Genomic DNA, 16399 nt, shown 5'->3' with positions numbered 1-16399 from the left:
TTAATCCCCACTTAATCTCCATTTCTTTTTCTAATCTAAGCAAACACTTTAAAGCTACTGCAGCCTGAGAGTGGCTCCCATACCTGGGGACTTCTGTTTCAGCCTTGCTACCTGAAGAGGGAGAGGGTGCACAGACCCCCTTACTGTCAACGTTGCAGGGACACACTTTGGTTCACCCCGATCCTCCTGTTGTGGGGGTTGAGGCAGGGTCTGAACCAGATCTCAGTAGTGACCCTGGGGCTGTGAAGGTGATCCTGGGAGATGTGTAGAGGGCTACAGTGGATGGAGAGATGGGACCAGAGAAAGAGCATTGGCAGTGTCTGCCTGCATTTTATTGCAGTGAATGTCAGCATATGGGAGAGGAAAGGGCAGATGGCTGCACTGCTGCCAAAAGGCTGTGGTGCTAAGATCTGTGTTTCATGTGCTTGCTACCCTTTTGGCTGGGGCAGTGGGAGCTTTCCTCCTTCCCCAACTGCAGTCACAAGCAGGCAGGCTGTGGCCCCTGATTCTTCCAGGTGCCCGTGCTTGTGTTTTCCAGGGAGGCAAGCCATGATGGAGAGACCTCCACTTTTCCAAGATGCTAAAACAGCCCAGGAGCTGGCAGACCTTTTAAAGCTTCAGAGAAATAGCAGCAAATTGCATAACTGGCTAATGGTTGCTTAGCTTCCCACGCCTCCCAGTGTGTCTGACCCACGTGCTCTCCCAATGCTGAGATAACTTCCATGCTGCTCTGCTTATCCTTCCCATCCAAGGCTGTGTTGCAGCAATGCACCCTGACCACCTGAGGGGCTTACCTAGTGTAGCTGCCTGTTACCAACAGTTAGTAGAAGCAATTGCAATTCTGATAGTTGGGGAGGGCCTTTTCTGTGTGTTTAGTTTTCCCCTAATTTAGCTCTAGAGGGTTGTTTTTGTCGCAGTAGTAAAAAGCAATAACAGATAATTGTAGGAAATCAGCCCTTGGTTGGCCCTTAGTGAGCAGTCCCTAATAACCAATTCACATGTGCAGTGTTTCAGCATGAGGCCAGGGTGTTGCTGTCTGCTTTCTTTTCTTTAAGCTAGTGTGCTGCAATAAAAAGGAGCAAAACTTTAAAGAAAGCAGAAAATTTTTGTTTTGGAGTATGATTCAGAGTGTGACTGCTGATTCTTGCTGAGGCATGAGGCCCTTTGCTAGCTCTCTTCATAAATGCAGAGTTTATAGGACCAGGAACTGTATCTAGCTCCTGTCAAAGCAAAAGGAAAGGTTTCTGTTGCTTTAATGAGTTTTGGATCTGGCCTAGAATTAGGAAAAACTCTCAAGAAAAAAAGCTGATCACCACATTTGGGAAAAATGTAGATGGGTTGTATTTACTTTGTGGGTTTTTTTACCTTCCATTAAAGATGAGCGAGTGCTTCCGGGAGCTTTATCCTTCATTGCTGTGAACAACCGCAGTGCCGTGGATGGCTGTGAAAGTGTGCTGACTTGCATCAGCAGATGCAGGGAATGTTATTAGACCGAGGAAATTGAACTTTCAGCCCCAAGTACGTGACCCAGTGCTCCCTCCAAGGATGAGACCCCATCGGGATGCAGAGCTGGCTCCCAGAGCAGAGGTCCCTGCCCTATGCTCAGTCCCTGCTGCTGCTGGGGCATGTGAAGCTGTTACAGCAGCACTCACAGGGCTCTGCCAAGGAATCCTTTATAGCTGGAAAGGCTTCAGTGTCTCAGTTTGCAGGAGATGCTTTGACAGTGACTGGGGAAAAAAAGAAGAAAAGCTAAGCTCTGTGAAAAAGCAGCAAATAAAAAGCAAAGGCAAATGTGTCCAGGCGGAGATCTAGTTTGGAGTCATTGTGCTGATGGAATTTGATTCTGTGGTGCCTCAGGTCATGTCTCCTTCCTGTTTTCAATCTCTAAATCAGCTTGCAAAGAAAAGTGGTTATGATGGGCATTTGTTATGCTACTTCTGGACAAAAGCAATAGCATTGTAGGTTGTCAGTGGGTTTCTCTCTTTTTTTTTTTTTTTTTTTTCTTTTTTAATCTGGTTTCCTAAGAAACAAGATTTGTGTGATTGTGCTCTCTGCTTCTGTTTGTACCTAACAACCTTTGCATGGAGGGCTGTTTTCTACAGACTCTCAATGATGCGGAGAAATTCCTTCCAAGTTTTTGAAAAGAGATGGCTGAACAAAGTGCTGCTGCTGAGGGAAAGGTCACCAGCAGCAAGCCTTGAACTTTCTAGCCCCTAGAGAATCCACTTTGATTGCCGCCCAGGCAGGAAGGGAAGGAATGGCTCCCATGTTGCTCATCTTCTTGCTTACAGCTGTTACAGGTAACAGCTACCAAACCACTGTCAGCTGCACTCCAGTGTGGTGAGGACCAGGGAAATGATCTCTGGTTTACTTTAATACCCTGTGCTGTTCAGCAGGAGGGTTGCAAGGAGCTAGGTCACCCAGAGTAAGAGCAGGAGCCTCTGGGAGACAGCTGGAGGCAGGCAAGTATGGCTGCTCTGGGAAGGTATCCTGGCTATGGTGCTGCCAGCCCGGGGCATCACGGCATGGATAGGGCACAGCCTGCCAGTATAATTCTGCTGCTGCTGTGACAAGTGGTGTCTGGAACAAAAGGTGACAAATGTAGGGCAGGATTTTAGGGGTATGGCAGCTAAGGCTGTCTGGTGTAGGCTTTTCTCTCAGTGCGTGACACTCCTCTCTCCTGGCAGAGCTTCCCTCTTAGCCACTTTCTCTGAGTGATGTCGTTGTTCAGACAGGACAGGTGAGGAAGGGCTGGAAGTGCTCTCTGGTCTGCTTAGCACTCCACAGGGTGCTGTCACACACTAGCAGAGGATTTAGGTAGATAGTAGCAACCTTTGAGCAACATCCCACTCCCCTGCGAGCTGCAGGTAGGGAATGTGCACAGGTCTTCTGCCCTTGCAATGCAAGTGTCTCTGTTAGCAAATAAAATGACATCTTAAGTGCTGTGAGAGCATCACAAGGAACAGGTGATAAGGTCTCTTGGCTCAATCCATTTTATCGCCTTTCCCTCCCCCAAATAATGGCCATTTTGCTGTTGTCATTACCAGCAGCAGGATGCAGGCTCCAGGTCTTGCTGTTCTGAAAGCTGCTGTGTCCCAGGCATCCCTCCTTTCCATAAACCTGGGATCTCCTGTCCCTCGGGCATCCTCATGAAGCAGCTTCCCTGTGGCTTCCACCTGCAAGGTTGCTAGGAGGAGAGCAGTAAACTTAGATAATAAATGTACATCAAAGGAAAGCACACAGTTCCGCTGCCTCTCAAATGAAAATGTCACGACCCATGTCCACGTGTGAATAGTTGGAAGGAAGGTGGGTGCAAGGGCATGTGTGGAGGAAATCTCTAGACTGCCTCTTTTCCTGAGGAAGCTGAAGCAATACTTGCCAGCACAGAGGGAAAATCCCTCGGCTTGGCTCTGAGCTGGTTCTTTATCAGAAAGGTATTATTTGGGTAATTAGCTCTGCCTGTGAGTACAAATGTCTTTGGCTCTTTCATGCACGTGAGCCTGGAAGGAGAGGTTTGCTGAAGCATCCCTGTGTTGCTGCCATTATGCGCAGCAACAATTCAGTGAGAAAGCCTTGCCCTGCCAGCTCGCGCTGTAATTAAAGTGAGGCTTCACCGCCACGTGCTCTTGTCTGTGCTCTTGTGATAATTAAGTGACTCTGGCCCATTGCATGATGAAGTTTTCTCTTTGTCCCCCTGTTTGCATTTGAAAGCGCAGTGGGATAGGTCTTCTCTTCTGATCCAGCCCTGCCTGTGTAGTAGCAGATACCAGTGCTTTGAAGTTGGTGTAAGCATGTCCTGGTGCTTCTTCCATGGCAGTAGAGGTGGTTTACAGTCAGCTCACCTATGATACAGTAACCCTCACTCATCTCCCCATCGCCCCTTGTAGCAACCTTCAAGGAGTTTGGGTGACAGCAGTAGCTCTTGTTCTCTCTGTTTCTGTCCCCAAGAGCAATTCTTGTCTTTGCTGTCGCTGCTCTCTGTACCTTCCTGTTTCCTCCAGCGTCTCCCCAGAGCTAGCCTGATGCAGGCATGGCTGGTGATAATGGTTCAATTCCCCAAGCATTGATGCGACTTGGGAGCTTTCAGCAGCAAATTGCATCTTCTATTTCTTCTTTTTCTAAAGCTTCTTGCCGGAAGGCAGAGAGGACTCAAGGTGGAATTGGCGCAAGGGGAGCCTTCCCCTCTCAGTCTGTGACACTGGTTGAAAGAAGAATAGGTGTATGAATCTCTTTGATTTTTCCCACAAATTTTCTATATGGAGAGATAAAAGTGGGGAGTGTAGGAAGTCCTCCAGGCTTGGTCCTGGCCATCCTTGGAAGTGGTTGCACACATCTCAGATCCTCTTTCAGCAGACCATGAATCATTTGGCTGTCTATATTGGACACAGCACTGTGCTAAGTAAAAAATAAGCACTTCTGAGTCTGTCTCTCAACACCATCATTTCCAACAGTTGGCTTGCGAGCTGTCAGGCAGGATTGAGAACTACACAGTGTCTCTTCTCAATTACACGGGTGCAAATCCAGAGGATTTCACTGGATCAGTACCAAAAATAACGATTCTTTCAGCGAGCCATGAACCTGGCTGCAGTGGGAGCACTGATGGGAGGTGGGGATCCTGGGGTACGTGGCGGCATCGCTGCCAGGAAAAACAGCTTGGGAAGGCGCTCGCCAAAGTGGTTTCGGTGACTTGTTCCTGGTGTACATGTTAAAAACAGGTAGCGTGCGGAGCCTGCATCCATGGTATTAATGTAAAATTCCTTGGCATTTGACTGTGTCCTGCAGGAGTCCTTGGTTAATTATATTTTGCAGGGGTCACTCCAGTGTGAATTACAGATTTGGATGCTTAATTAATAGGAGTAACTACCCATTCTAGGGGAAGGAGCAAGTGACCGTCCCAGCTCCTGGGGGCATAGACTGTTTTCCTAAGCAAATTGTACCATGAGCTGGTTTCTCATGAAATATTTATCTGCTGGGCCATTTGGGTCTGTTTGAGTGGCCCTCGGAAAGGTTTCTAATGCACAGAGCAGATGGAGGTGCAAAGACTGTTTATTAAATTCAGATTGCCTTTTGCCACTATGCTAATACCAATTGGATGGCAGAAAAAATTACTCTGACCCTCTCCCATGCCTCAGCTGCCTGGGTTTGCAACAGTGCCAGCATATGATCGGGTATGAGAAGGGAGGGAAGCTGTTGGCAAAAAACCTGCTTCCCTCCTTGTGCCTTCACCATGCTCTTGCACAGAGCTGGCTTCGCCATTTCTGATGATGCAGGGACAGATGCCCATGAAGTGCCTTGTTCATGGTCTTGGACATGGTGCTGGATCTTGCTGCAGGTCGTCTGTATTGCTCTGGCAGCATGTAAGAGGCTTATGGGGCAAAAATAGTCTATGAGAATACAAAAGGCTTCCCCAGGTAGTGCAGAGCCGGTGGAAGGTCTGTGTCCTCACCCTATTCCAGGTCTGTGATGTAGGTTGAAAGGGTGTCAGTGGTATGGCTGTGACACTCCAGCTCTTTTCCTTCCTAGACCCTCTGGTAAAGTAAAGGTGGAGCAGCCTGGAAGTGGCTCTGACTTGCAGCATGGCCATAGTGTCATCCAAAATACCAAGTACATAAAGGTCAGCTAGAGGAACCCACCTCTTCTCTCAAGCTCCTGCCCCAAATGCAGAAGTTGGGTTCCTTTTTCTTTGTCCAATTTAAAATAAATCAATACCATTTATTTTTTTCATGGGAAAAAGATGAATGAAACAAATGGTTAGCAGTGCCTTTAGGAAAGCCTGGGTCAGTGTGTGTGTCTGTTGTGGCTACCACTAATCAGGAGACTTCTTCTCTAGGTTGAGGAACAGACCTGAGCCAGTCCCTGATGCCCAGCATACTTCTGGGTCACAGCAATGAGCACTTTGGCTCATGTTCAGTTTTAACACTGCTTTTTTTTCTTCCTTCAGGCTATGAAAGTCCTCTCCAAAAAGAAGCTCTTGAAGCAGTATGGATTTCCACGTGGGTATCTCGCATTTAGAGGTCTGCCTGTTGTCCTCAGCCAGGCAAATGTCTCTGTAGAAAAGTTGTCTGCAAGGGATGTGGAGCTTGGCCTCAATTTAAAGCTGCCCAAGTAATTGGGGGCTGGTTAAAATACAGTGGGTAGTGAAAGGGCAGGCACCACCACAGGAAAATTCAACACACTTGGTAATTAGGTTCCTGGCTCGGATTTTCTGAGTTTCTCTGAAGTGCTGACTCTTCCATGTTCACCACCCATGAAGCCTAATTAAGTGCTGGAAGTTAGGCAGGGTAGACCCCCTCCTCCCAGGGGGTCTCCTACCCCCTGAGATAGCACCAGGCGCCAGTGGCTGGACCATGGGACCTGGCAAACAGACCAGGCTGGGAAGCCAGTAGGACCTGATCTGAATGGGGCTTAGAGATCTCTGTTCTGGGTGGAGACAGTGATGCTTTGGCATGTTAACAAGGTGATGAGACCTTCCAGACTAGCTGGAGGTATCTGCAGAGGGGCCAGTGGCTGCTCACTCCTGCGTGCCAGGTACTGCTGAAAAATGAGTAGTTCTTCACCATGTTATCACGATTGCAGGTCGGCCTCCTCCCAGAGGGTCAAAAGCATCCTCCGGAGAGCAGCCAAAACCCATGGCACCACTGGACAGAGTCTATCAGGAAATAGCCATCTTAAAGAAACTGGACCATGTCAACATAGTTAAGCTGATAGAGGTGAGCTGCTTCTCCACCCTAAGCTATACTGAAACAAGTCTGGTTTGTATTGCAACAAAAGGATCTTTCTTCAACTGCTCCTACTTCAGCCAAAATTGGTTTAAAATAGTTGTTCAGAAATTTAGGCTGGTGATTCCAAGCAAGATCATACCAATTATGTATGACAAACTGACATACTTATCCTGGGCTTTGGGCTGGTTGCCCAAGAGAAGCCAGCTAACTGTGCTGGTAGAAATAGCAGCAAGCTTTGACTAGTGAAACTTTTGTGTAGACAAGCCTGGGAAGGTGCACAAGTGCAAGACTTCAGTGCCATTTTCAATATTGGCTGAGGTCAGATTAGGACAAGCAGTGCCTTTATTGGTAGGCTGTTTCTCCAAATACAGGCAGAAGCCCAGACTTTTCTGGAGACAAGATCTGTGTCCTTCAAAGCCCCTCTCTCTGCAGGAATCTCTAAATATTAGTCTAAGGCATTCTCAATGCTCTGCCACTCAGCAGAGTGTACAGGGAGCAGTAAAATGTTGATTAAAAATCTCTTCTCTTCTTCTGCTGTTTTTCTCTTTTCCCCTTTCCCCTTATCTCTCTGTTATCAATTACAGGTCCTTGATGATCCTGCAGAGGACAACTTGTACATGGGTATGTGAATCACTATATGCTAACAGAACCGTCTGGGCTTAGAGCTAGTGGTGCAAGTAACATGTACCAGGGCTCGGGGTCAATACCAGGAGGAAACTTGTACCAACTTCAGTGGACTTATTTTTTCTGAAGTTATATGCCTGTAAAGGCAGCTGGGATGGAAGGGCCTCTTGCAGTAGGGTAAGGCAGCCTTGTGTCTTAGTACAGCTGTGCACATCTCCTTGCCATGGGGACACTAAAAAGATGTGACAGCAGCTCTGCCCTCCCCTACGTATATGTCGGTTCCAGTCCTAGAGCCAGGGGAGAAGGGAAGGGTGCAGGATGGTTTTTCATCCTCTTGGTATGAGGTTGGTCTCTCCAGACTCCTCCTGTAGACTGTGGATACTGGTAGTGACTCTGGAAATCAGTCTTGTCTCAGGGTGTTACCTCTGACCCCTGCAGAGAGACTGACCACCCTGCTGAGCCTCAGGACCTCCTAAGATAGCAGCACTCCTGCCTTTGGCCTCTGAGCCCAGACCCTGCCGTGGGGTGCTCAGATGGAAAGCCATAGCTGACTGTGCGTTTATGCAGAGGGCAGGGGAATTCCCACCCATTTTGTCTTCCTCTCCCCCAAACCTTGGAAGTGCCAGCCACAGCCTAACCCCCATTTGGGCAAAACCTGGAGGGGCAGGCCTGGGAGGCACTGAGGTGCCCTCTGAGGTGGGCCAGAGGAGGGGGATGTCTGACCTTATTACATCTCTGCTTCCCAGTAATGTTTCCTGATAAGACAGGTTCAAAGGCTGCTTCTCATGAAATAATTATGGGAAGCTTTTGAAGCTGCCTGTAAAAGGGGGCTCTGCCTAGCAAATGAAGCTATTTGCCTTTGAAAGGCTGCTTTTCCCTTTTGGCTGAAGCCCCAGTGGCACTCTGGCAGCATCGCAAAGCTGCAGCCAAGGCAGATGCACGTGTGGTGGGGAGGGCGGCTGAGGCCATTGTTTAAAAGGCCTGAACTCCTGGGGATGGAGAGAAGGGGAGAGAGGAGGTAGCAAGCTTTTTTGTTGAATGAAAATAAATGCATGAGGAAGTTGAAAAAGCTGCAGAAAAGAAAAAAAAAAAAACAAAACCAAACCAAAACCAAGCTCTCCCTGTGGAGCAAGATAGCAGTCCCAGAAATGGCAGTAATAGCAGCAGGACAAGTGGGAAATCTCTTGGTCCCATTGGTGGTCCTGGGGAGATTGCACTGGTCCTTGGGCAGCGAGTAGTGTTTGTGTCTGTGTTGTCCATGCCCCATCACTTCTTTGCTCTGCCTGGGATCCCGTTAGTGGTTCAGGCAGATAGATGCAGGCAAATCAAGCTCCTGCCTCTGGAGTTCCCTCGGCAGCAAGGGGAAGCTGTGGGTGCTCAGCGCTGCTCAGGATTGAGCTTTCTGCAAGTGGGTTTCCGGTTTCCTCCCTCCTGCTGCTGACCCAGCCGATGATAACTGCACATTTCTCCTTCCAAAAATGTCCCCCACTGCAAAGCAAAACTAGAGAAAGTGGAGTTTGCTCTTTGCCAATTTGCTCTTTGCTAAGTGCTGCTGTGAGCACTCTCTGCTGTGTGCTCATTGGGAAGAAAGCAGGGGATGGAGGGTGCTGATAGAAATTGAGCAACCTTCAATGGCACAAGATGGTTGAATAATGAAATGCTGCCACAAGCTGCAGCTTCTTCAGCCTGGAGAGCAAGAAGAGCCAGTGCAGGCTGGCTTGTTGTGTTTGTACCTTCAGTTAGTCTAACATCGTAGCTGTAAGCAGGGCTGCCTGGTGCTTTGGGGAGGGTGATCTGCTCAGATTTCTTGGGAGGTGCAAGAAATCCCTTAGTAATTCATGAGGAAAGAGCTCTCCTACTAGATAAAGGAAGGTCCTTCTCCTGTTTGCAGAACAGGTCAGAGACAGGATCAGAAAAACACATTGCCACTACCTCCCTAAGACACAAAACCTCACGTGCTCTACAAACCTCAACTCACACTAACAAATCCTCTCCAATTGCTCCTGCCAGGGAGCATTTACTTCTGACAGCCATGTAGCTGTGCTGCTGATTGACACAGCAGAAATGGAGCAACATGTTCTTACAGCATCTCATTCGGTATCAGCAATTTAGCAGACATATCACACCAAACACCCTGCCTGAAGGTACTGAAAAAGATGGGGCTCAGATCAGCCAGGGCTGACAATGGGAGCAGCAGAAATGTGGCTGATAAATTAGCACCTGCTATCTTACTGCGTGGAGCTGGCAGGAGGTGGGGATATTTTTCTTTACTGAAGAGATGAATATTTTCATTTTGCATCCTCTGGTGTCCTTGTCATAGGTGAGGGAAGAGAAGTGAATGGAGATAAATTGATTTTGCAGGTATGGGAATGGATGTGTTTTTGTAGATGCTAAAAAATGAATAAGCCCAGTCTCCTCTTCTGATTCATTCATGGTTTGATTTCCTTTTCTTGCAGTGTTTGACCTCCTGAGGAAAGGGTAAGTAGCCTTCCTGGGATCCCTTGTGTTGAAATTTTTGGTGTTCATCATTAGCTTCCTATGTGAAATGGAGGTTTGATATGTACAGTGGGGCAAAACGCTGTCTGCAAGCAAGGACAGAGCAGGCAAAATCCAGCTGTAGTTGCCTTTGCACTGTTACAGCCTGGAATGATGTGGTGAATAGTAACAGGCTGGGAGGACATGTCCTGGTGTCAGGCTTTGATCTGAAAAACAAATTTGATGCCAATTCCCCATCAGGTGCCTGGAAGAAAAGGTTTTAATAGGAATACTCTGCTGGGTTAACAGCCACATCATGGCTTCCTCTGGCACAAGGGGTGTGTGGTTGCATCAACATTTACTTGCCACCCGCTGCCTTATTTTGCCCCTAGCACTAACATATTGTGGGAGGCTGTTTTGTTGGCATGTTTTTCCATAGCAGCAGAAGTGATAAGGTGACAGGAGTCTCCTCACTGCTTTTTGCTGCACCTGCACTGATTCTGCAGCTCTGCAGAGTCACAGTGACATCAGAAGAGCTGTTCCCAGGATGGGGGAGATTCCCGAAGGGCTTATTTTTCTCTCTGGCCCCATGAACAAGCCTCTTGCAGGCTGCCAGCTCCAGCGGGTTGCTGGTGAGAGGCTCCCCAGTCTCCCTGGTGACCAGGCTGATGACTATCCTGTAGGAGAGGGGGAGGAACAAAAAGCTCCTGTAATCAGCTGTGGCCAGGGAACGTGCAGCTCGGCCAAGTGCAGCCTGTCTGCCTCTAGCAGAAGGCAATTAGACTCCATTAGTGGCTCTGCTAGTCCTGCCGCTCACATCATTTCTCCCTGGTTTCAGCAGCAGAAAAATGTGCGTGAAGAGGGAGGGAAGGCAGTGGCAGAAAAATGCAAATGGGAGATGAAGGTCATCAATCAAATGGGCAGCAAGGGAGAAGAGAGAAACGCGGCAGGAAGGATTTGCTGCTAGGTGCTGAGGGGAAGAGCTGCAGAGCCTGGTTTTGGCAATGGGCTATTCTCTGCCAGGGTTGGCTTGCAAGGACGGTGTCTCAGGAGCACTCACTTAAATTCTGCTCGAGTCAGTAAGCATATGTCCAAATGCAAGGTCAAGCTGATGAGCACAAGCAGGATTAATGCCCAGTGCAGTGAAGTCCTTAGCTCCTGCCATTCATCCACTGGGGAACAGAAGATGCTGACTAGCTCTTACAGCCTCTTTGCCCTCAGCTTTCAGCAGGCACAGGCAGAAGAGGGGCTTTTAGAGGATACTGTGCATCTCTCAGCAGTGGCGGCATACAAAGGAAAGGAGAGGAGAAGCTGACCAGGTAACCTTGGCTGTTTAAGGCTGAATGGCTGAGTTCTGGTGGTGGATGAACCCTGAACAGCTAAATAGGTTTTCAAAGCAGTTTAGCACAGTGCACTGGAAATATTCCCACTTAACCTTTGAGCCAGTGGTTTCTGTCTAAGTTCTGCCTTGGTTTAGCCTAGCTGCATGCTGGTGTTGCTTCAGGACTGAGCCCCAGCAGGCATGACATCCAGTGCACAGCAACAGGCACTCTGTCCCCACTGCTGCCTGGTACCTCCTGGTGATGCTGGTGCTCACAGCCATGAGCAGCTTTAGCAAGAAACCAAAGGCCAGATCCAGTTTTGTTCTTTCACTACACTTTTCCTATTAGGACTCTCAGTAAATAGTGTTTGCCTTATTTTGTGTTTGCTGCACACAGCAGCAGTTAATCCTGACGTTGATGAGGGCTCTGTGGCTCTTGCTGGCTCAGGGACTGTGCAAAGCCACCCGTCACCGCTAGCCGAGCTCACTAACCTAGGTGTCACCACATCCAGAAAGGATGGCTACGCCTCCATCCTCTGTCACAGCACTCAGAACCTCTTGGCAGCCTGGCCATCAGTGCTGGCGACATGGTGATGGAGAACATGAAACTCCTCCAGCAAGGAGTGTTACTGCCATTCTGCAAAGTACTTAGTTACTCTCCCTCTTCCTAACAGGCCTGTCATGGAGGTACCAAGTGACCAGCTCTTCAGCGAGGAGCAGGCTCGGCTTTACTTCCGAGACATCGTCTTGGGCATCGAGTACTGTGAGTACCTCCAGCACTGACAGCAGCTTTGCAGAGCATGTGCGTTGGCCTCCTGCTCAGCTGGGGAGAAGCCTCTTGACTCTGGTGGGCTGTCAGTTGAGCAAGTGAGGTCCCCTCTAATTGCATGTGATGAGGTTTGCAGTTGGTGGTGGCCCCACTCAGCTCAGGTTTTACCCAGGCAGTACCACAGATGCCGGGAGCAGGCATTCCTTAGAAAGGATGTTAGGAAAATAGTGGCTTCCTTTTTTCTTCCATTTATCTCTTTTTGGAGAGCCTCTTTTAAGGCAATAGCAGAGCCAGAAAATGGGTGTTTGCAGTGATACGGACTGAATTAGTTAGCTTCAGCTGGAACAAATTTCTGTCTGTAGCTTAGCAGGGCAAGTGCTGGTCATGGGGAGAGCTGGCAAGCGGCATGGTGAGGGTGTCTGTCCTCGTCCACTCTCTCCACAGCATCAGTCTGAGTGACTCCTTGTCGCTTAGGGCTGCTGGGTGACGAGAGCCCAGCACTGCTGTGCCCTCTCAGGGAGGTGGCGACTCGAGTGTGTTCTGTCTGAAGACTCCAGCAACAGGGTTCCTCTTTGTAGCCTATTTGGTTATTGTCACCTTTTTCTAGTAAGTCTTCTCCCAGTGTGGCTGAGGCCAGATTCTTTGCTGAGGGCCTGTCCTGAAGAGTACAAGAAGGCCATGATAGGTCTGTAAATGACAGCAGGGATTTTTCTGGCCCCATTGTAGCGGACATGTCCCTGCTGGCGTGAATCTGGCAGGGGTGGGAGAAGAGGGGTCCCTGAATTGAAGACACAAGGTAGAACGGTCTGTGTGCTAGCATCTTGTGAGCATGGGCCCTGAGGAGCAGCGAGGGCTGGCTGGTGTTTCCCCTTGTGGATTCTTAGCAGAGCTGGCATGTCCATGTAACCTCTTGCTCTCTGTAGCAGGGGCTGTGAGGCTATCAGATGGTGCGTTTTTCTCACTGCTGATCTGCAGACCTTGTGCTGCAGGCTTCATGGCTGGGCTTCTCTTCTGACCTGTGCTAGCAGTGGGGGGATACCCATGAAATTGCTGGTTGCTTTCTTTTCTGTAAGACAGACTTCTGCAAGTAGCAAGCACAGTAGAGCTGGGCATTTATGGTACAGGACACATCCCTACCATGCAGTGGGGTGTGGGTCAGAAAGCCTGGTGCTTTGATGTGGTGTGGTGCTGGTAGCTGGCATTACTCCTATGCTGTGTCAACATTACACTGCACATTCCCACTCCTGAGCCTCCTACCAGCATTGTCACCAAGTCAGAAGGCACAACTCGGATCCCCTGCTGCTCGCTCACCTTAGGTCCCTGCCTTTATCCTCAGCTCTACTGCTTGCACTGGAGCAGTTCATGTACAGGGTGCTGACGGGGACCCACGGTAGCATGGTCTCATATGCGAGAGGTACCCGTGAGTCAGCTGGTCTGCAGTTACTAGTTCTGTACCAGCTGGGCACATTGTCAAACTGCTGGTGAGCTGTGTTTGTCTCTGTGCCTGTTTGATTCTGCTGTCCTCCTTGCAGACAGCCTTCCATAGAGTTTAGTGATCTCATTGGCTGCTTTCTCTGCATACTGATGCACTAAAGGATTGACCATGGTTGGACAGCTGAATATAAGGAAGAGTCAATACAGCTTTCGCAGAGGCAATTCACACCTCACAGATCTATTAGTTTTCCAGAGGAGACAATGAACATGTAGATAAGGTGATTTTGTTACTACGTTGTGTTTCAATTGCCAAACAGCTTTTGATTAGATCCATTTACAGTAGCTCATAAAGAAGCTCATAAGTCTCTTTGGTTGGATGGCCTCTTGTGGATTAATAACTAGACAATCAGGAAGGTAGGAGTAAAGCTTTCACAATGGAGAAAAGTCACTAGTGCAGTTAAACAGGAATCCATAGTGTGGCCTGCGTTGTTCAATATATTCCTAAATGACCAGAAAAAGGGTAGAGTACAATAAGAGAGATTGGTGATGACATCTAGTTATTCAGGATAGTCATTGTTAGAACTGACTGCGAAGACTGGCAGGAAGATGCCATGATAGCAAGTGATGGTATGATAAAATGACAGATAAAAATTCTTGTTGCTGACTGCAGGGTAATGCATGAGGGGGAGAAACAACACTAAAAATACGTACATCGTGACTGCTCTAAATTAGCTGTTCTCACTCAGACTTCATTCTGGATAGTTCTCTTGAAAATGCCAGCCCATTACTTAGTGGCATTCAACAAAGCTAACAAGATTTGGGGAATTATTGGGAATGAAATAGAAAAGAAAACAGAAAATGTCATTATACAGTTATTTGGATCTGTAAGAGCTCTTAGGTGCAGGTGAGGAGTATCTTGATTATTTTGTGCAACTCTGCTCACCCTGTCTTAGAAACAGCTCTCTAGAACTGAAAAAGACCCAAGAAGGGTGATCAGGATGGTCCTGGAACATCTTCTGTACAGAGATAAGACCAAAGCTCTTAGGATTTGAAAATTATCATGGGAAGGGGTGATATGACAGACGCTTATAAAATCGTGTCAGAGAAGTGATGAACAGGGAATGAATCTTCTCTGTCTCTAACAACACAAGAACTAAGGGGTAGCAAACAAAATACTCAGGTAGCCAGTTTAAACCAGAAGGAATTACTCTTTCATGTAGCATGTAATTAAACTGTGAAATTCAGTGTTAGGGAGATAGCAGGTGCCAGAACTAAATGGGCTCCAAGTGATTAGACAGAACTATAGAGGAAAGGCGTATCAAGGATGATGAAATATGAGGATACAGGCAGAGTTTGCCATTGGGCTGCCTAAAGCGGGAAGTGTGGGTACTGCAGGTGTTACATCTCTCTGCCTGATGCTTTTCCCCAAGCTATTGACCCTGGCAGGAGATGGGGTGCTGGGGTAGGTGGGCCTTTAGTTTGGCTCTCTTCTATCCTCCAGCAGCTTGTCTCTTCTCCAGCAGCTTGTCCACGTTGTCCTTGAGGTTGTCACCGTGCTTACCTGACGGCAGAGGTAGCTGTGCTGTGCCAGGTTCTCTAAGACTGATCTGGGTTAGCTTGGCATATCTCAGGTGTGACAAACTTTTATAAACCTGGCTTACTTTGGCAGTGCAAATGCATGCTTTTGATGGCAAATCTGAAGGCAGGGCAGAGGGAGGGACAAGGACGCTTGAGCAAGTGATTGTCATCCCCACTCAATGAGCAGTGCAAAGCGTGAAAGGTCAGACCATGTGCAAGACAGAGCTGCGTGACCCTCCCTGTTTAGTCCAAGGTGAGGTTTTTTCCAGCTGTTTCAACCTTAGGAAATAAATACCTGCTTCTTTCACAAACCAGAGGGAATTGTTTCAAATGTGCTTTCAAAAAGCCAATGTGTAGATGCGTCAAACTCAAAAGTAACATTTCATGCTACTGCAGTGCTTTGAGCCACGTCTGCCTTAATTTCACCAATCTCTGGTGGCCCCTGCAAGCTCAGCAGCTCCTCAGAGCCAGAGCAAGCCCCTCACTTCTACAAGGCTTTTGTTGAAGACTCACCTGATTTCAAACACCTGCGGAGTCTCTGAGCTTGATGGACCTTGCCGAGAAAGTGGAAGGTGGTTTGCAGTGCCCTGGTCCATCTCCACATTGAAATGCAACACCACCTCATTTTTTGTCTAAAACCAGTGGGTGGGAGAAAGTCAATGTTTGCAAGTCCGTGACAGTCCAGAAGCTTCCACATGCTGCCCAAATCAGTCAGGTCACCCCAGAAAGTTGGTGGAAATGTATACATGAATGGGAAGCTCAAGACTGTTTTTCAGTAGAGTTTGAAGGGTGAAGACTGCAGCTTTTTAATTTTCATTAGCATTCATATTATAGCGGAACCTGTATGCTTCAGCTGGGGGATCCAACCTCTGCTGTGCTGGATGCTGCTGGCATAATAGTTCCTGCTCAGAGGAAACTTCGAGTTTAGAAGATAGTTTAAAAAAAAAAATTTTAAAAAGTAGTAGTAAGCTGTGGGTAGTCCTAGGCAGAGGGAGTGAAACTGGGCAATACATTATAGGATGCCCAAGCACTCCCAGCAACAGGAACAACAGGATGCTTTATTTTGGCCTATTGAGTAACCACTTATTTTATTAGCGAATGAAAGTTTAAAAATGGTGTTCTCTCAGAACTCCTGTGTAAATGCGTGGTAATTATTATGTAATTAAGAGGAAAAGCTCACCGTCTGTGCACGCTGAAGGAAAAGTGTTGCCAGGCAATCTAGAGATTGCAAGGTAATTTTAATGTAACCATATATAATTGTTATGTAATTTGGGAGACTCAATAACCATGCAGCTGCTTGAAGCTTGCAGTCATCACAACAGCAAATGCATCATTGCTGGTTGGGTTTTATTAAATTAGAAGTTGCAAACTGGATTACTGTCGTAGCCTGCAAGGCGTTAATCCAGGCCAGTGTGCTACCCTTGGTGCAAACGATCTGTGGTGAGCGGGAAGGGGCCACAGGAGCTAAGCTGGTGG

The 16399-nt window shown here is 48.0% G+C and overlaps 1 protein-coding gene across 3 annotated transcripts in view; it reads left to right on the top strand.

Moving 5' to 3' along the window:
* CAMKK1 (calcium/calmodulin dependent protein kinase kinase 1) overlaps positions 1-16399 on the top strand; it is a 112524-nt gene that overhangs the window by 59032 nt on the left and 37093 nt on the right. For all 3 annotated transcript variants that reach the window (XM_052802872.1, XM_052802869.1, XM_052802871.1), the window contains exons 5-9: positions 5942-5993; positions 6577-6710; positions 7307-7343; positions 9803-9824; positions 11817-11905. In XM_052802872.1, the coding sequence (XP_052658832.1) occupies positions 5942-5993; positions 6577-6710; positions 7307-7343; positions 9803-9824; positions 11817-11905 (334 nt within the window). The remainder of the gene's footprint in view (positions 1-5941; positions 5994-6576; positions 6711-7306; positions 7344-9802; positions 9825-11816; positions 11906-16399) is intronic.

This window comes from Harpia harpyja, chromosome 12, assembly GCF_026419915.1.
Source record: "Harpia harpyja isolate bHarHar1 chromosome 12, bHarHar1 primary haplotype, whole genome shotgun sequence".
In the NCBI taxonomy this organism is placed as follows: Eukaryota; Metazoa; Chordata; class Aves; order Accipitriformes; family Accipitridae; genus Harpia; species Harpia harpyja.
Note: the sequence above shows the minus strand (reverse complement) of the source record. Positions and strands in the feature narration are given on the sequence as shown.